Consider the following 20,149-nt stretch of genomic DNA (forward strand, 5'->3'; position numbering starts at 1 on the left):
GAGGATTAGTATTCACATCGGAATATGAGAACACCATTTGGGGAAGGTATGGGATCAACACTTGACTTCGAAGCAACTCGAATACCACAACTCAAAACAAAACAAAGGATTGGCTTGCAGAATAAGCTAGAACAAACATATGATAGAGATTTCGTCCGAAGTTTTCGTGGCGGGGCCTACACGGGCTCGATCGTACAACACCATCATGTACAAGGCAGTGCACATGACATACGAAGCGTCCCCGAGTCGGCATAGCCAAGGACTCTTTAAGACACAACGAGACCACTGTAAAATCGACCGTGAATAGGCGGACCACTAGACGTCGAACCCCAATTTCATATCATACATCTGTCGGAAAGATATCCTAAGAGCTACTTGAATTCCCACTTATAAACTCCCGAAATTTTCCGGTTATGCAATCAGGTGTTGGGGATACAGGGGAAGCATAAAATCTCACCCAAAACTAGCAAATCCTACATCCAGCTGTATCCATCCTTCAACACATAACCAAGAAACCTTCGGAAATCATCTACCTCAACCTTCGAAAAGCATCCGTTATACAAGTTATGGCAATACTCCCGAACTCCCGCCCCAGTACTGGGTGGCGTCGAGGTTATCTCACCAACGAACTGCATAAAAGAGATTTTCGATGTCGGCGTACTAAACTCAGGTATTCCAGAACTGCAACGATAAAATTATGACGACAACACCTCAGAGCTCAACTTCCCGGGACACTTCCACAAAACCCCTGACAGGAGGCACCAAGACAATGTTCTCATCATAAAACCATCGGAACGATTCCAAGATACCCACGTGATCCTAAAAAAAATTTAGTGAAATTTGAGAAGAGAAGAGTCAAAACTCTACGCTAGGATGCCTTACCAGAGCGATGAGGAGACTGGGAAGTAAAAAGAATTCCTAAGCTCTCCGATATATAATCCCTAAATGACTCAAAACATTTTTTTCTAGACACAACTCGGCTGCTAAAAACGATCAAGCAATGGGGCTCCTAAGGTCGGGGAAGGCTCTGATTACCAACTTGTAACACCCTCGATGCGACTATAGCTCCCACGTGTCGAGGCACGACTTAGAGACATAATCGCATTGAAGGCATATGTCACAAGTGAGGTAATCTTCACACAACCCATGTAATACATAAGGGAAAGAGATACATAGTTGGCTTACACTCGCCACTTCACACAATTACATGAATAAAGCATTACATCATACAAATACAATCAAGGTCCGACTACGGAACCAAAATAAAAGAAGAACCCCAAATGCGACGAAGGTTCCCGATCGACCCCAACTGGGCTCCACTACTGATCAACTAGAACGGAACAACACAAAGGCCAAGATCTTCATCGAGCTCCTCCTTGAGCTTGGTTACATCATCTGCACGGACTCATCGGCACCTGCAAGCTGGTTTTGGAAGTATCTGTGAGCCACGGGGACTCAGCAATCTCGCACCCTCGCGATCAAGACTATTTAAGCTTATGGGTAAGGTAAAGGTATGAGGTGGAGCTGCAGCAAGCGACTAGCATATATGGTGGCTAACATACGCAAATGAGAGCGCGAAGAGAAGGCAAAGCACGGTCGATAAAAGTATGATCAAGAAGTGATCCTAAAACAACCTACGACAAGCATAACTCCAACAACCGTGTTCACTTCCCGGACTCCGCCGGAAAGAGACCATCACGGTTACACACGCTGTTGATATATTTTAATTAAGGTCAACTTCAGGTTTTCTACAACCGGACGTTAACAAATTCCCATCTGCCCATAACCGCGGGCACGGCTTTCGAAAGTTCAAATCCCTGCAGGGGTGTCCCAACTTAGCCCATCACAAGCTCTCACGGTCAATGAAGGAATAGACCTCCTCCCGAGACGTTCCGATCAGACTCGGTATCCCGGTACAACAAGACATTTCGACAGGGTAAAACTAAACCAGCAACACCGCCCGAATGTGCCGACAAATCCCGATAGGAGCTGCACATATCTCTTTCTCAGGGCACACTCAGATTGTCCTAGGTACGGGTAGGCCAGCCCAGAGTTGCCCCTGGTGGCCACCGGTAGCTGACAGGTGGACCAACACTCAGAGGAGCACTGGCTCGGGGGGGGGGGTAAAATAATGATGACCCTTGAGTCTGCAGAACCCAAGGGAAAGAAAAGGCTAGGTGGCAAATGGTAAAGCCAATGTTGGGCATTGCTGGAAGAGGTTTACTTAAGGCGAACTGTCAAGGGGTTCCCATTATAGCCCAACCGCGTAAGGACCGCAAAATCCGGGAACATAACACCGATATGACGGAAACTAGGGCGGCAAGAGTGGAACAAAACACCAGGCATAAGGCCGAGCCTTCCACCCTTTACCAAATATATAGATGCATTAAGATAACATAGCAATATAATGATATCCCAACAAGTAAATAAATGTTCCAACAAGGAACGCCTCCAATCTTCACCTGCAACTAGCAACGCTATAAGAGGGGCTGAGCAAAGCGGTAACATAGCCAATCAACGGTTTGCTAGGACATGGGGGGTTAGAGGTTTGACATGGCAATTTGGGAGGCTGACAAGCAAATGGTAGGCATCATAGCATTGACATAGCAAAGAACGAGCAAACTAGCATAGCAAAGATAGTAGTGATTTCGAGGGTGTGATCATCTTGCCTGCAAAGCTGTCAGAGTTGACTGGATCCTTGAAAGCAAACTCAACGGGCTCCTCGTTAGTGAACTCGTCTCCCGGCTCTATCCAAACAAGACAAACAAGCAACAAAAATACAATCAACCACGTGCAAACTCAAACAACACAATGCAAAGATGATATGCTATGCGGGATGTGATGCGGGATGCAAAATGTAAGATATGACAGGAAATGCATGAACCTGGCCTCAACTTGGAAAACCAAGTGTGCCACTGGAAAGATGGGATGAAAACGCTTGAAAACGATATAAAGATCATCGGAATAGGAGTTACGGTTTGGAAATGGCAAGCGATTCAAAATTGGCACCGGTCTGCGATTTAAAGCAAGTAGGCATCTAAATGCAATGAAATGAACATGCTACAACACTCAAACATGGCATCAAAATACATGGCAGGGAAGCATTCAAGATGCTTAACAAAAGTCTAGCACTGAGCTACGGCCAATTCATCCATTAACAGGTTCAAACAAGCATGGCAAAAACGCAAATGGTAAACAGATCTCAGACTTAGTGAAATAAGCACTTGTCTGAAATTTCAGATCATATAGCCCTCTTCGGAGCAACAAAACAACATCCTACAGGACCTGAATATGACAAAGAAGAACATGGCATGGAGCTACTCAACAAGCTTAACAAAAGTCCCTTAGTGACCTTGAGCCAAAAGGGATCGGAAAATATACTAACAAGCACACGAACATAGCAAAAACATAATCAGTTTTCAGACTTAGTGAAAACTGACACATGCTGAAACATAACTCAAGTAGGCATGTTTACGAGCTCGATGCACTCACTACGGAGCAATTCATGGCAAAGCAAGCATACATCCATTAAGAAGGCACAAAATGCAAGCTAGACATGGCAAGAACAATGGCATAGCATGCACGGATCAACTACAACATCATCGGCAAAATCGCAAACAAGTTGACGATCTGCCCAGATTCACAGCGAAGCAAAAGTAGAGCTCGATTGACTCAAGCTAGGGTGCTCCATAATTGCAAACAAAGACATGGATGGATAGAGCAACACAATATTAACAAAACTCCTTTACTGATCATCCTCAAAAGAGGCACGGATCACTAGGAAACAACACGAACATATGGCATCATGAACTAAACAAACCCAGGACTTGGTGAAATTACTAAGTCCCTGAAAACAGAGTTACCGGGTGCCTCTCTTTGCAAGCTTGCACTAGTCACCACACACATCACAAAAATACATGGGTTGCACCTCTCGAAAGATGACAAAACCCTTAACAAAACATATGTAGAACTCATGGGCATATCATGCACACCTTAATCATGGCAAAAATGACAAATGTCTAAGATGGAGTAACAGATCTGACAATTAACTCAAGTAGCCCTCTTCTAACAGCATTTCGGGCATCAAGATGAGCTCAAATGAAAATGATGCAATGTAATGAAGTGATGTACTCTCTGAGATGAACATTTTGATATGCTATATGCATGAATCGGAGCTACGGATGCAAAGTTACGGAGCCGCGAACATGTGCACATGGACTGAAATTTCAAGGACTTGGGAAAAAAAACAACCTCCCAGATCTGGATCTAGGGTTTCACGGCACGCAACCCGAGGCGGCCGGATCTCCGCCGGAGTTCGTCGTCGGAGGTGACCGGAGCGGGAGGAGGAGGCCGGGACGGCGGAGAGGAGGCGAGGCCGAGGCGCGACCGGGGCGGCACGGCGGCCGGCGACCGCGGGCGGCGCGGGCGGCGCCGGGGAGCGGCCGGGCGGCGGGCGGCGGCGAGCGGCGTGGAGGCGGCGGCGAGCTTCGGCCGGGCGGCGGCGGCGGGGCGAGGGAGCGGGGAGGCGGCGCGGGCCCGGGAGGGCCTCCCGCGGGCTGGGCGGGCCGCGGCGGCTGGGGCGCTGGCGGCGCCACGTGTCGCCCTTCCAGTGGCCGCGGGCGGCGACGCGGCGTGTCCGGCGCGCGCGATGTGTGGATTTAGGGTTTCGGGGAGAGGGGATCCGGGATTTTTTGAGGGGTGCCTATTTATAGGCATAGAGGGAGCTAGGAGAGTCCAAATGAGGTGCAGTTTTCGGCCACGCGATCGTGATCGAACGACCGAGATGATGGAAGAGGTTTAGGTGGGTTTTGGGCCAAATTGGAAGGGTGTTGGGCTGCAACACACACAAGGCCTTTTCGGTCCCTCGGTTAACCGTTGGAGTATCAAACGAAGTCCAAATGATACGAAACTTGACAGGCGGTCTACCGGTAGTAAACCAAGGCCGCATGACAAGTCTCGGTCCAATCCGGAAATGTTTAATCCCCACACACGAGAGAAAGGTAGGATTGGCCACCGGGGAAGAACGAAGCGCCGGATTACAAAACGGACAACGGGGAAAATGCTCGGATGCATGAGACAAGCACGTATGCAAATGAAATGCACATGATGACATGATATGCAATGCATGACACGCAAGCAATGACAAGGAAACAACAGCGAATAACTGGACGACACCTGGCACATCGGTCTCGGGGCGTTACACCAGCGCGGCCCATCTTCATCAGCTCAATCTCAAGACCCTTGTGAGGAGCCAAGCCTCGCGGGGCGGACGACAGGAAGCTTCCTCAGAGGAAGCATCATCAGGCAGGCTCGCAAGGAGGCGGAGAGATCAAGGCAGGGGTACCTCGCGAGGAACCCGTGACGCAAGCCATGACGATCGAGACCAGGCGGGCGTCAGGTGGGCGCCGGCCTGCGCAGTGTCCTTGTTTCCCCTTTGGTGCAAAGGGGGCAAGCACAGGCCAAGGCATCAGGCAAAGGTTGACATTCCGGTGCAACGAGACCAAGACCAGCAGAGCGGCATGACGGAGGTCACCGTGGAGCCCAAGACGGCGTCATCACCAGTACCTTTGGCAGTCGAAGACCACCTTTTGTCAGGATAACTTGTACTACATGTTTCCCTTCAAAATGGCCAATTGTTGGCGCCCTTCCCGCTCATTATTTTGGGAAGAGGCCCAGGGCCTCTATAAATAGAGCTAACCACCACAGAGTAGAGGGAGACACCCCGGAGAGATCAAGACACCCAGACATCTGGAAATCTGGTAGAACCCTAGCAGAGAGAGAGGAAGAGGCGACTAAACTCACCCTAGCAGTTCATCGCACCAGCTCAAGAACACCTCTCGCGAGGCTGTTCTTCCCTTGTACTATTCATCATCAGCCACTGAGGCAATCCACCACACCACACACTGGAGTAGGGTATTACACCACAACGGTGGCCCAAACCAGTATAAACCTCGTGTCTCTTGTGTTGTTCATCATTTTCATCTTAGTTCGCACAAGAGGATCGGACGTAGATCGGTAGGGGAGAGATCTCCGCGCGCACCCCAGTGTTCGAACCTCAAGGGTCTGCCGGAACCCGAAATCCGACACGGCCAAGTGCGCGCGACACTTGAGCTATAAGTGCATCATGCAGGCTAGAATGGGTGGGGCAATGGTGTCGTGCCCGACACGTGATTAGCACACGGGCTAGAGAGGGGGCCACACGAGCGGGAGCGTGGGGCTGGCGTGTCGGGTCGGACATGCGATGCACACGTCATGCGACCTAATAAGCCGGCCCTTTTAGGGTTGTTATGTCTTTTTAGCTGCATTCTGGCGTTTTAACTTAAAATTTTAAATTAAAAGGGGTAAGATGGTCTAAAAATTAATGATTTTTTCCTATAAATAGGGTACCCCCTATCATTTCCCACACTCAAATACCACATCTCATCTATCATTCGCTACCCTTCTCATGGGTGATCTCAATCCCAACTAGTTCACCACCTTCGAGGCACACGAATTCAAGACTAACATACCGAGCAACCTCAATCTTTTTCCCCCTGAGCCACAACCACCACCTTCGCAACCTTCTTATACATAACCTTCTCATACACAATCCCATTCAAGTAGCCGACACTACCTCCACCATCGATGCAAAAAGGTTTCGTCGGTAGTCCTCCGTTCTGTGGAATTAGTTTGACGAAGAAGCATATGTGGTGGAAGGCTATGTGCAAAATATGAAAGAACGAGCTCATCGGGGAGGTGGGAAAAGGAATCGGCCACTGGAAGAGGCACTATGAGAGCCACTTGAAGAAGGAGGGGAGATGGCGGTGAGACAGACCTAGCTCCATTACAACTCGACGGTTCGTAAGTCATTGGGACTATGATTCTGAAAGTGCTCTAGAAGCTCTTTGTTGTTTAATTGATTCTTAATATTTGCCATTGGATTTTGGTGACACTCCCACTTTTACTGAATATATTCAAACTACTCATAATCCTAGATTCGTTCTAGTTTCTAGACAAACTACATCTAGGGATATGAAAAAGTTATGCACAACTGTCTTTAGAAAATAAAAGAAGACTATACTACGTGCATCTTTTATGTTTCTTTAACATCTAATATCTGGAGTGGTCGGGCTAAGAAAGACTACATTAGTGTGGGTGTTCATTAAGTTGACAAAAATGAGACCAATAAAAAAGAATAATAGGATTCAAAAGTGACATATCAAATTGCCAGTGACATGATTGGTCATTCTATAGTTAAAGTTCTGGAAAGTTTTGGTCTCCCGAACAAGATCTTTGCAATAACTTCCATTGCCTGTGCACTCTGACAATGTTATCATAACATAGAATATCTAGGGACCTATCGTCAAATAGGGCATGTATATCGCGAGCTAGCGGGCAACCCATTAATTTCCTCCCATACATGATGGAGACGGCTATTGTTAGCTAGCGCTCAGTGTCCAGCAGGACGAGCAGTGGCGGAGCTTGAAAAGCCCATTTGTCGGGTGGGCTGAGCGGGCCAAGTAGAAGGAAACAACCTGTGGCTGGTGTTCCAAGGCCCAGAAGTAAAAAAAATAGAGAATAAGCTACAAAAAGTTGTGTGGGCCACGACCCATTCGGCCTTGTCGTGGCTCTGCAAGTGAGGACCAGCACTGATGCACCGCCGTGGCCTGAGCAGGTTCAAGCAACGGGTGCGGCGCCCTATGTAGGGGCTATGGAGAAATTGCCCACAAATTGGATGAGCATCAGCTGCAACAATGTCTAAAGCGGCGGCGCCATAAGGAGCGCGAAGGGTACACTGGCCCCTAGGAAGGGAAGATGATATTAAAAGCGAAACTTAGAAGACAACATGATGGCCTAATTGCTTTGAGATTCGTTTTGCCACGTGTCAACCGTGAGGGCTGGTCTCACAATAGAAGGTGTACGGCGTTTGTCGTATATTATTTTTTCCATTGCCATATGGATGCATCGATGAGTGTGCCCATGCGGGCTGAATATTAAATAGCGTTGTTTAATTATGCCACATATTAAATAACAACATATACAATGTATGACCTGAGCTAGGCCCCCGAGCTGTGGGGTCTTTCTGCAACCGCACTGGCTGCACATACTCAAGGCCGGTCCTAAAAATACTTTGAATTACGAGCTGCACAAAGGAAAAATAATCGTGGACTTTGATAATGAATAGTGCGTGTGTTAAAAAGCCATACATTTTTGTAGCTCTCGCTTAACGTATTTTATCATAAAATTTCCACACATATGCACTTTATATATCCAGATATATGTGTGTGTTCTTTGCAAAATTTTGTGAAACGTGAAAGTATGAATTTTTAATTTTTCAAAATTTCACCCCTTTGAAGCTCGAGCTGCGGGCCTGTTCGGAGACTCGCTAGCTTCTCCAAAACTTCTCGTATCCAGCTTCTAACCTGACTTCTCACTTCACGTGGAGTGCACCAAACCGTTCTGGAGCCTCGATAGCTTCTCCGAGCGCCTGAGTGAGCTGGCAGCCCAGCTGGGGCGGTGAAGCCCAGTTTCTTGCCACCTTGGGCCGGCTGGAAGCAGCCCATTTTGGGCTCAAGTGCACACACGCAAAAGAAAAGAGAGAAATGAGTTGGGCTTATTTTTTCACCGGAGGTAAATTATGCGAGTTCTGGCTGAAAAGAGTGGTGTACAGAGAACATTTCTGTAGTAAAGTAGTGTTCCAAATATAGCCGAAACGTATTTTTGAACTTGCCACAAATATTTCGAGTTAAGACAAGTCATAATAATGACAAATAACTAGTTTTGTTATATGTCATACAACAAAAGTTCCTGTAGCAAAGGAGTTTCATTTGCATAAGTTTGCAAATCAAAATGGTCTCACATCTAAAGACATGAACATGATTACTTCCCCAACTAAGAGCAATGGCGATAGCTAGTTCATGTCTATACAACGGCAATTTTGCGGTCCTCCACAGCGTGTGCCCCCAACCTTGGCTCCACGTGCTCCTCTACAGCCCCTCGCCGCCGGCTGCTCCGTGCTAGGGATGCAAGGAATGTGGGAGGGGAGCACGCGCAGACGCTAGGATGATCCTCTCCACGGCAACGAAGGGAGGTAGGAGTGAACCAAAAATCCCACTTCTTTGAATCCGCCGTCGTCACACGGAAGGAATCCATCTGTTTACCTGGTACGCATGTTGCCCATTGTTGTTGTGCTTCACTTCTTTTCGAACAAAGCAACTTGAGCTTTGGTTACTCTGGATTTCCGCCAAAGTGGTAGAGTAATTGCCAGGGCCTTGAGACCTTGTCTGCATGGCGTTGGTACCTGCATTGTGCTGTCACATAACATTGGATGGAAGCAAAGTTTTCTAGTGTTGGAAACTTGATAGAAAATATATGTAGGACTCGAAGTTTTGATATGGAAACAAATTCTTAGATGCAAAATTATGTTACATGGAAGGACACATATTTTTGTTATGTTAAAAAGAAACAATTCTGATGGAAGAAAATTATCTGGTCTGATATACTGCTAGGATCGGTAGTCTATCCTTAGCAGTGCCCCTTAACCATTCAGCGGGAATTCAGCGTGCAATAACAACAAATACAGCAGCTAAAAAATTTCAGCATGTAATAACAGCAACAATGCCGCCTCATGTAATATCTGAACTTTGAAGCTGGACACATATCTGAATCTTTTTGCACTTTACATGAACAGTACATACAGTACACCATAGGAAAGAAGACAGAGGAGCTCACATTGCGCTTTGGGCGACGGGGTTTGGTCGTCGGGATGCTCCTCCTTGCTCACCAGCGCTGCTCCTCGCTGAGCTCCTCCTTCCCCCACCGGCGCTGCTCCTCGCTGGCGTCAATGGCGTGGGGGCGAGCTCCTCCTTCCCCCACGGCGTTGTTCCTCGCTGACGGCGGTATTCGCGGCTGTGAGGACGGGAATCGGTGAGGAACTAGCTGGGACGGCCGGATCTGGAGTCGGTGGAGAGAATCCGGCCGGCGACCGAGGGGGCGGGCGTGGCGGCGGGGCGGCGGCGCTGAGGGTTTCCAGAGGGAGGACGCGAGGGGGGGATATGACCGAGCGGTTCGTGCGTGTCTGTTTGAGCGAGCGAATCGTTTTCCTTAGCGGTGGCAATCTGTTTGTAAATAAGGGGAACTCCAGATTCTTCAAAACGTGGAGCTGGGTTTCCTTTGCTTCACAAATTTGCACTATCGGCTCATCTAGCTTCGGGAATTTAACTTTTAGAAGCTAAAGCGTTCGGGTCAACTTCAAACGAGAAGTTTGTGGAGTTGAGAGTCTGAACAGGCCCAGTTTGTAGAGTTAGCATCTTCGAGATCGTGAAGGTTTGGACAGTTTTTTTTCCTTGGTAAGAGTCGAGTGGCCTATAAACCCTGTCCCACCTCCATTCCCCACAACCCCAAACCCCTCGACCACGAAAACCCTAAACCCTCTCCACCGCCGCCGCCATGGCCCTCTTCGCCGCCGCCCGCCGCGCGGCCTCCTCCTCGATTCCCCTCATCCGCGCCTCCGCCTCCGCCTCCCGCGGCGCGGCCTCCCGTGGCGCGGCCCTTCTCCGCCCCCTGGCCGCCGCCGCGGCCCGGCCGATGCCCTTCTCCTCGGCGACCGCGCTCAAGCCGAGCTCCGACGACGAGCTCCTCCGCATCGTCAAGGCCGAGATCAAGTTCGCCGAGGACTGCGACGACCACGACCGGGTTCGTTCGTCCGCCGTCCCGCTCCCCGAAACCTTTAGTGCTGCTGCTGCTAATTTAGATCTGTCGTTGGCTTGCCGCCCGAGTGGTCTGATGTTCCCGGAGGGAATTAATTGGGTAATCTGTCGCCGTGAGGCAGTTTAGATTTCGATTAGTGTTAGCCTGCGGCGGTAGGATTGGAAATGGCGATAGTTATTGATACCCCACATTCAAAAGTGAGGGATTTTTCTTATGTAATTTAGGAATTTCGTTACTCTGGCCATGCTCGCATCTTCCTGCTGCAATTGATAGGTGCAGTTCGACTTTCAGAGTAGTCTCTGGTAGTACGACCCGAGGGTTTTCTTCGCTAAATTAGGCTTATGCTCGTTTTGTGTCAGTTCCTTGCTGTCCATGTGAACTTCTTTTCATGGCGCCACGGATTTGACTTTCAGTGTTGGTGATTCTGCAGTTGCTGTATACTACTATAGTGATGAGTGTCTAGTTTTTGTAATCTACACTTCTTGCACAAGGATTTGCATGCGCCTTGTACCATGAGTAATTTTGGACTTGCAAATTGGTTCTTTCTTACTACAGTCTTGCTGCTATAGTATGGCTCTGTTCTTGGTGGAGGTTTCATTACTTGTTTTGTGTGGCTTAGGTTATATTTCAGTGGAATTTGTGTGATATGTTTGGCTGGACTCTGCTCTTTTCACAGTTATAGTGTTGTCACTTTACAGCTTGCATGCTTGCCATACCAGACCATCAGTGTTCCGCTGTTATGATAAACTGTTCAATTCTTTGTATGGTTCTGTCTTTTTTCTATGATGGCAAGGGACACTGCTTGCTTATGCACTGAGTTGGGTTTTATGCGTCAAACAATCCATTTTGACAAGGCTCATTGATGGGTACTTTTTTATTGGGTGCATTTATTTATATTATATCATATTGCTTCATGTTTTTTTTTCAACTTAGTGTTGAATGTTGAGTCTGAGGTTGCAACATAAAAGCATATATGCTTTTGCAGTCATGCTCGAGTATTTCTAGCCGGCTGGAGTGAGATCGAACCCGAACAGAAAGTAGTAGTTGCTAACATACTGACTCAATATTGTAATGATTTACTCATACCTTAACTCATGCTTGAGAAACCTAGCTGGGGTCTTTGGATGTAGTAGGACAGAAGGTAGAAGTTCTGATGGCGTGTGAAATGCAATGGTTTTGTCTGCTACGTAGAGTTATTATGATTCAGCAATATAATCTTCCAGGCCTTTTAGAAGGTTTAGGAATTCAAGTAATTTGTTCTGGCTTGGCATCTAATCCATGAATTGGCATTTTTAGAGGGAAAGCATGAGTGTTGGAAAAGAGTTGAGTTATCACGGTTCAGCAGTGTAATCTTCCAGGCCTTCTGGAAGGTGTAGGAATTCAAGCAATTTGTTCTGGCTCGGCATCTAATCCATGAATTGGCATTTTTTGAGGGGAAACATGAGTGTTGGAGAAGAGTTGAGTTATCATGGTTGTAATCTTCAAGGCCTTCTCAAAGGTGTAGGAATTAAAGCAAATTTGTTCTGGCTTGGTATGTAAAATCCATAATTAGCATTTCGGGAGAGAAAACATGAGGGTTGGAAAAGAATTGAATTACCCTATTTGTCTTACAGCGGCACTTTTTAACTTTCAGGTCTAGTGTGAACAAGTTTGCTGTTCATTTTATCAGTGTTGGGTTGGTATTCTGATCCTCATCCTTTCCATGTTAAGCAGGTTGAGGAGATCCCAGATAGCTTCCCCTTCAAAATCACCGACAACAAGGGGCTTAATGACATCACTCTTACAAGAACTTACCAGGGTGAGAAGATCGAGGTTCTGGTTTCCATGCCCAACCTAGTCACTGGAGACGAGCCGGAGCATGACCAGGACGAGGATGACAAGGAGAAAGACGATGATCAGGATGACGGCGAGAAGCCCCCGAAATCCAGCCTTCCCCTCACAGTCACCATCACCAAGAGCGACGGCCCAAGCCTCGAGTTCACCTGCACCGCCTATCCTGATGAGATCCTCATCGATACCTTGTCTGTAAAGCAGCCCTCTGAGAAATTGGAAGAGGACTACATTGCATACGAGGGTCCTGACTTCAAGTAAGAACACAAACCATAGCTTGGCCATTTTAATTTCTTGGGTAACTGAATGCGCTTATCCGTCGCTGCTTGCTGATGTTGTATGCTTGGTCTTTGTGACGTGCAGTGACCTGGACGAGAACCTGCAGAGGGCATTCCACAAGTACCTGGAGCTGCGCGGGATCACGCCCATGACGACAAACTTCCTGCATGAGTACATGATCAACAAGGACAGCCGGGAGTACCTGTTTTGGCTCAACAAGCTCAAGGATTTCGTCAAGCAGTAATCTAGAGATTGCAAGTTATGATCCCTAGCATAAAGACGAGCCAATGTGCTTTGCACATCCTGTTCTGAGACCTTCGGGCTTCGGAACTCAAAACTGCTCCGTGTTTAGTATATGATGACGATGTGTATGCTTACCATCGTGTTTTAGATTGCTTTTTTGGCAGCGTGGAAACGACCGGTGGAAAACCTTGGGTAGGGCTTCAGATAGAATACTTCGTTCGGTAGTGTGCTATTCTTTTCTGAAAAAAATAATTATGCTCTGTATGCGTGAAGGTTTCAACGGTGTTTCGTCTGGGTGAAGTTTGAAGCATATGCTTAATGTTTGCCTGCCTGCCTGCCTATGATCTTATCTGACGTAGTGTTTCACTGAATTGAGGTGAAGTAGTGTAAATAAATGTGTAGGCTCCAGCTAGGCTGTCGAGGCGAACAAGGTAGTGCCTGCACTTCTGAGCAAGTTCATCGTCACGAAGAAGAAAATATTAGGGAGTGCATGTAGAACAGCCGATGTCCGGTCAGACGGAGTCGAGGAATACAAACCTTGCATGCTCCCTGAAGAGGTTGAGGCTGGCCAACCTTTGGCCATGAGAACCAGAGCAAAAGGATAAAGACGCACTACCATGTTATCCGTTCGGCAGAACAATGCCGTTGAGACAAACTTATTAAAGAAAAGGCCGGGCCCAGAAAACCAGATTCGAAGACACACCATCCTTAACACACCTTCCAGCAACACGAAGAAGCACCGCCGAAACAAAGGCAAGATGGAAAGCCGCTATTTCATGTGTTGACAGACGTTATTGGTATCTACAGTGGCTTCTGCTTTGCTCTTCACTGCACAACTCTCTCCTAACATTTGTCCCCTACTACAGCAGCTTATGGTACCCTTCACTGCTTCCTCCTCGGCCAGGGTGGCGGTTGCCCCGGGCCCCGCAAATCTAGGGGGCCCCTCCGGCCATGTACACATGTGAGATTACCTAGCTACACGGTGACAACGCCGTCCCTCGCAGCAGATTTTTTTCAGGGAAATCGCACGCAGCAGGAGGTAGCGGACGACGATCACACGAGTATCTTCATCGTATTTTCTTCCTTGCACAATCGCAGACCCCTAGTAATTTTGTTTGAGAATGAATCACAGGGGCCCTAGTAGCGTACATCCACACGACATCATCCACCGTGAGATACTGGGCCTGGCCCAGCTCGTGGGCAGCATGACCATCGGCCCCCGACTAGCGCACAACGCCCACGTTCCCCTTTTCCCATCGTGGATGCCTACAGTTAACATGAAAATTTAGAGCATCTCCAGCCCGCGCCCTCAGGAAGGCCTCCCCAGGCAATTTTCTCGCGCTGACGTAAAAAAAGGCCCAGTCGCGCCCCCAGAAGCTTGATTTTGGCCGACCTGGGCCGAAAACAGCGCCGGCGGATCCAGGCCAAACCCGGCGCGCTGGGGGGCGCCGGGGCGAGCTGTTTTGACGCGAAAAAGCCACGGGCCAGCCGCGTCAGCGACACGGCGCCTCGTCTTCCCCAACGGCCTCGGTTCCCGCGGGGAATCAATGGCAAGGCTGCCGCCGGTCAGCCTTGCCTGATTCCTCACGGGCGGCGCGTCACAGGACGGCGCGCCGACGCCTCCCCTCCCTCGCACGCGTTCACACGGGCATGGCGCGGCTATATAGCCGGTGGCCTCACTCGCCTGTGCCCACACCAGCCCCGCCCCTCGCTGCCGCCCAGCCCCTCCCTCTACCTCTCCCGAGCGCCGCCGCCCAGCCCCTCCCTCTCCCTCTCTACCTCTCCCGAGCCCGTCGCCATGGCAGAGCGTTTCCCCGGAGACGAGGCGGCGGCCAACGGCTTCGGTCGCCGTTCGCTGCGCGAACAGAAGTCCTGGCTCCTGTTCCAGGCGAATATCCCGGCGCCGCCGGACATGCCCGCCGGGTCTACGGGGTGGAGGCTCAGCGACGGGGGAGTGCCCGTTCCCCCGTTGCCCGACGCCGTGGCCAAGCCAAATTACTTCACCGAGGAGGTCGAGGTCGTCCGCGCCTCCCTCACCGACGCCCAGCTCTCCCTCCCCCAATACGCCGCCGACAACCACGCGGCTTGGGCGGCATACTTCGAGCGCCGCCAGCGGCAGCGGTTGGCGTCCACCAACGACGCGCCGGTGGTCGGCGACCAGAAGAACAGCGAGGGGCACCACCTGTGGTGGGGCATCCCCGGCCGCACACTTGAGGGCGTGCTGACGTACCTCGAGGGCGGCAACGACCCGCCGTTGGCGTACCCGGCGAGGGTGGCCGCCCCGGCGCACCACCGACGCGCCGGGCCATGGGCGCCAAGGAGGTTCGGGTCCTCCTCCTCTTCTTCCTCCTCGCGATCTTCCTCGCACTCCTCCGGTGCTCCGGCCCTGCTCGGCGTCAAGGCCGAGCCCGCGGCGGAGACGCCGCTCGGCCGGCGCACTCGCAGCGCCGGCATCGTCATCAACGAGGGCCGCCGGCGCGCCTCCTCGTCGGCTCCTCCTCCGCGCTTCGTCAAGCCAAAGACGGAGCCGGGGCTCGCGCCAGTGAAGAAGGAGCCGGCCGCGCCGGTGAAGACGGAGCTCGACAACGACGACGCGGCCCTGGAATGGGCGCGCAGGGACTCCATGGCGATGGAGAAGGAGCGCTTGGAGAAGGCGAAGGAGCGCCAGTGCGCCGCCCTGCGCCGCTTCGCGGAGCGCCGACGCGGCCGCGATGAAGGCGGGGTCGTCGTCATCTGCGACAGCGACAGCGACGACGCGTCACCGCCACCAGCCCGCGTTGGCGACGCCGGTCAGGGGTCCACCAGGGACGGCCGCGTCAAGGAGGAGAAGTCCGACGACGGCGGCGACGATGGCGACTACTCGGCGTTCAGCCAGTTTCTCTTTTAGTTTAGTTATCTATTTTGCTATGTAATAAAAACCGGCGAACATGTCTAATATATGCCCAAGTTTGCCGAAATTTATCGTGTTTCGCCGAACTTCGCCGAACTGTGCCGAAATTTGCTATACAAATTTTATTTTTAAACGCGCCTGGGGGCGGCTCTGGGGCCGGCGGCTGGGGACCAACTCACCCCAGGCCCAATTTTTGCGCCGGCTCACCCCCAGACGGCGATTTTAGGCGCCCTTTGGGGGGCCAACGGCTGGAGATGCTCTTAGTCGCCAATCGCGGCAACGCCATCGCCGTCATCAGGATATCGCCCATGGCGGCCGCGAAGGGGAAGGAGCACACCGGCAGGCTCGTCATCAGGTTCCGGTAAGGATCGCTTCGCTCTTGAATTCTTGATAGAATCATGTGCGCTTGTATGAATTCTTGATAGAATCATGTGCCCTTCCTTGCTCGCGACGGGAAAGTTTATAGTCGCTGTGAGCGAGATTTTTATTTGGCATTTGAAAATTAGGAGCCATGATGCTACTGTTCGATTTAGGAAAAAAATAGGAGTATAGGATGTTGTCTACTAAAGCAGGATTAACCACGAAGTTCCGTCAAATTCTATATGAATTTGTATGTTTAATTAATTAACTCGATGATCGATTTTATGATTTTGTGGTGATGCTGGAAAAGCGCTATCTCAAAGACATTCAGACGGTTCCTTCTTTGTAGAATATTTCAACTTATATCTTCAGGATCAAAGTTGACAGAAAATAATGCTTTCTGGATTTGGAGATGATAGCAAGAAATATATTGAATCTTCTGTTCAACAGTTTTCTCGTATAGTTTATGACATTAACTCACTATCTGTGTTATCTATAGGGCTTAGAAAATGGTTCTAATGCTTCATCACAGAACAATATTTTTTATCAAGGACATGTATAAGAAGGCGCTGGATGTGTTGATGGTGGCTGAGGTATGCAACCTTCTGTGATCATTGTTGTCATACTGTAAAAAGCATATACATCTTTTAAATAGCTATATAGTGATGAAAAACAAAAATGTGAGGTTTGTAAGTTTAGAAAAATTATTGAATGGGATTGATACCATACCTTAATTAATGTTATTGAATCTAGGGAAGTTAGAATAATTTTTTTTAAGTTAACTATAATTATTTGATTTTGGATGCACTTGTTTTACTAAAAATTTTATCATATACATATATTAAATATTATGTTGTTGTTTATAACAAGGGCCCCCGGTTCTAGTCTCGCCCCGGGCCTTAGAAATCTCAGGACCGGCCCTGTCCTCGGCTCCTCCTTCTTCAAGCTAACCGTGTTCTTGGTTCCTCCTCGGCTCATCGAAGTGACGCGTAGGGTCGGCCAAAAAATATTGATCATTTGGCTATCTATTTCGTGTTTTATATTCCTTCTGTAAACTTTTATAAGAGCGTTTAGATCACTAAAGTACTTATCTAAACGCTCTTATATTTGTTTACAGAGGGGTAGGAACTTTTTGCGCCGAAAATATGGTGAAATTACCCATTTACCCCTGTGGCATATTGGCAATTTCTCTCTACCTGTCCATGGGTCGATTGAAGATCAAAATCCCCTGCTCGTTCAGTTCATCCAGAGGGATAAGAGGAGCACCACGGGCGGCGCCGCAACTAGTGCAGGTCAGCCAATCGAGCGGCGGTGCGGTGACTCCAGCGAGCACGGGCGCGTCCACTCCGGCGACCTCGGACCGCCACGAGCGGCGCCTAGGCTCTAGCTACCATTCTCTCCTTGGGTCCGGATCCGAAATTCCTTCACCAATCAACACAGCGATTCCTGTTCCAGTCTGGATTCGGATTTGCTTCACCTCCTCGGAGTCGGGGTGAGGCCTCGGCCGGCGATCTATATGTATTGGCAGGACCTGCCTGTTCTCTCATCAAGACTGCGACTTTCCAACAGAGGCTCTGCTCTGCTTTAAGCCATGGAGACCTGTAGCATAGTAGCCAGGATAATCAGTTTGCAAGACCTAGCTATGTACCGGCACAAGTTGTGCTCTCTAGTCTTCAGACTTTTGCCCAGGCTGCTAGGCTTCCCTCCACTCAAGAAATTCTGCAAAGATGAACATGTTCATGTGGCACTGTCAGAGACCAAGATGGCGGCCACATTGCCGGAGCTGCCGCAGGACATCTTGATGGTTATCTTTGCCGTTCTCGAGATCCCTGACCTCGTGCGCGCTGGCTCGGTCTGTTCATCCTGGCACTCCGCATACGCCGAGCTACGCACTCTTGGGAAGTACAAGAAGGGTCAGACGCCTTGCCTGGTTTACACCTCTGAATCTGATCCTTATGATGTTTTGTCCCTCTACAGCCTCGCCGAGAAGAGGTCCTACAAGTTATCTCTGCCGCAGCCACCTATCCGCAGCAGGTATTTGATTGGGTCCTCACATGGCTGGCTTGTTACCGTCGACGAGAGGTCTGAGATGCACCTTCTGAATCCAATCACCTGTGAACAGATTGCTCTTCCTTCAGTGACCACCATTGAGCATGTGAAGCCCATATTTGATGAGTATGGTGATGTCTGCGAGTATGAGATGTCATGGCACACTGGAGCGTGCAATAGCCGCAATCCAACCATCTTTGCTCTTGCCGAGCTGAGGGGTAGACTCTATTGGAAGGCGTTTGTATTTCCTGATACATCCTCAGGAGGCTACATTGTGGTGCTCATCCACAATCCACAAGCTCAGCTCTCATTTGCAAAGGCAGGGGATGATAAGTGGACCTGGCTACCGCCTGATTATCTCTATGATGACTGCACTTATAAGGATGGCATATTGTATACAGTGAATGTAAAAGGAGAATTCCACGCATTCGATCTTAGTGGCCCTGTGGTCACTGTGAAGACGGTTATAAGGGTACCCGAGCATTATGATTGCGATACCAGGTACATTGTTCAAGCTCCATGGGGCAGTCTGCTACTTGTGTATAGAATAGTTGGTGAGCATGATTTAGAACCTGAGCCTGGTGCATCTGAATACTGGAACACTAAGGAGATTCAAATATTTGAGATTGATGCTCTTTGGAGCGAAATTAAGGTGATCCATTGCCTGCGTGACCATGTGTTATTTCTTGGTCATAATCTATCGCTCTGCCTCACTGCTGATGAATATCCCGCACTCAAGGCAAATCGTTCCTATTTTACCGACGATAATTTTCTATGGACACTGGGACATAAGAACAGTCATCGTGATATGGGAATGCTTAAATTGGATGATAACAGCAGGGAGGAGCTTGTATCTCCTCAGCTTTGGTCCAACTGTCCAGCTCCAATGTGGATTACTCCTGATCTTAGAAAGATCAACGCGATAATGAGCCAACAACTGTGAAGTGAACTGCTACAGTCACAATTAACATAACGTGCAGTGTAGCAAGGCGGCACTACTCGAGTCTCGAGAGAGAGGTCCTGTCTATGCTGCAAAAATGGCCGGCCGAGGGAGTGCTCAACATCAACATCCTTTTCTGCTCAGTCTTTTGATGACGCTGCTGGTGTGGGTAATCAGAGATAATATATGCAGGTGTTTTCAGAAAACCATGGAGAAGACGGAATCATCTTGTAGTTACAACAATCTGATAGTTTTTATGTTTCAAATAGTTTGCTCAAATATTGTACATATTTTCTACATAGTTTATTGCGAGAGATAAAATAAATATATGCTAGTTCGGCGTTGTTACAGCAATATAACAGTGTTGTTTCCTACAGAAATAAAAATAAAATATAAGAGCTCTCTTTGTTGTATCATTGCACACAAGGAAATATTGTTCCCCAATAATATTTTCCACTGTTGTTCATGAATGAACCACAAGGATCTGGTTGTGGTTTCAGAACCATAAGCATATAAACCCACACGATTTACAAGTTTATACAACAATTCATATCATTTATGGTACCAACATTTTGTTTCCTAGTACAACCAGGTCTCTATGATAGCCACCAATCAGCAGGCAAGTCGTGGCAAATATGGGTGTGCCAGCGTAGGTCGCGCCCTGGAGGAACCTTAGCAGCACAGCCAAACCTGCCGCACCGAACAACTACCGAACAATGCTTGTTGTAATGCGCGATCAGCTACAAAAGCGAACGAAAGTTAGCTCAGAATCAAATGGAGAGATGTGTTTGGGGGTAAAATGATGCTCGTTTCAATTTCTCACATCAGAGGTGCGCACAATCCCATTTGGGTGAAGCTCCACCTCAAAT

General features: G+C 49.0%; 2 protein-coding genes across 3 annotated transcripts; both read left to right on the forward strand.

The window, feature by feature from the left end:
• The first annotated feature begins 10,373 nt into the window (after positions 1 to 10,373).
• LOC125542562 (uncharacterized protein At2g39795, mitochondrial) lies at positions 10,374 to 13,372 on the forward strand. 2 transcript variants are annotated; one of them, XR_015618039.1, is made up of 4 exons: positions 10,374 to 10,674; positions 12,403 to 12,776; positions 12,883 to 13,155; positions 13,223 to 13,372. XR_015618039.1 is itself a non-coding variant. In XM_087546188.1 (3 exons), the coding sequence occupies exons 1-3, from the start codon at positions 10,429 to 10,431 to the stop codon at positions 13,040 to 13,042; spliced, it is 780 nt and encodes a 259-aa protein (XP_087402314.1). In that variant the 5' UTR covers positions 10,374 to 10,428; the 3' UTR covers positions 13,043 to 13,193. The 2 variants fall into 2 exon arrangements, 1 of the variants encoding a protein (XP_087402314.1); XM_087546188.1 differs by lacking the exon at positions 13,223 to 13,372 and having other exon boundaries at positions 12,883 to 13,193.
• A 4,176-nt stretch (positions 13,373 to 17,548) lies between these two features.
• LOC125542563 (F-box protein KIB4-like) lies at positions 17,549 to 19,678 on the forward strand. Its single transcript, XM_048705641.2, has one exon. The coding sequence runs from the start codon at positions 17,883 to 17,885 to the stop codon at positions 19,281 to 19,283; it is 1,401 nt and encodes a 466-aa protein (XP_048561598.2). The 5' UTR covers positions 17,549 to 17,882; the 3' UTR covers positions 19,284 to 19,678.
• Positions 19,679 to 20,149: the final 471 nt, after the last annotated feature.

The sequence above is a fragment of the Triticum urartu genome, chromosome 3A (genome assembly GCF_056163025.1).
Source record: "Triticum urartu cultivar PI428250 chromosome 3A, HENAU_Tu73, whole genome shotgun sequence".
NCBI classification, from domain to species: domain Eukaryota; kingdom Viridiplantae; phylum Streptophyta; class Magnoliopsida; order Poales; family Poaceae; genus Triticum; species Triticum urartu.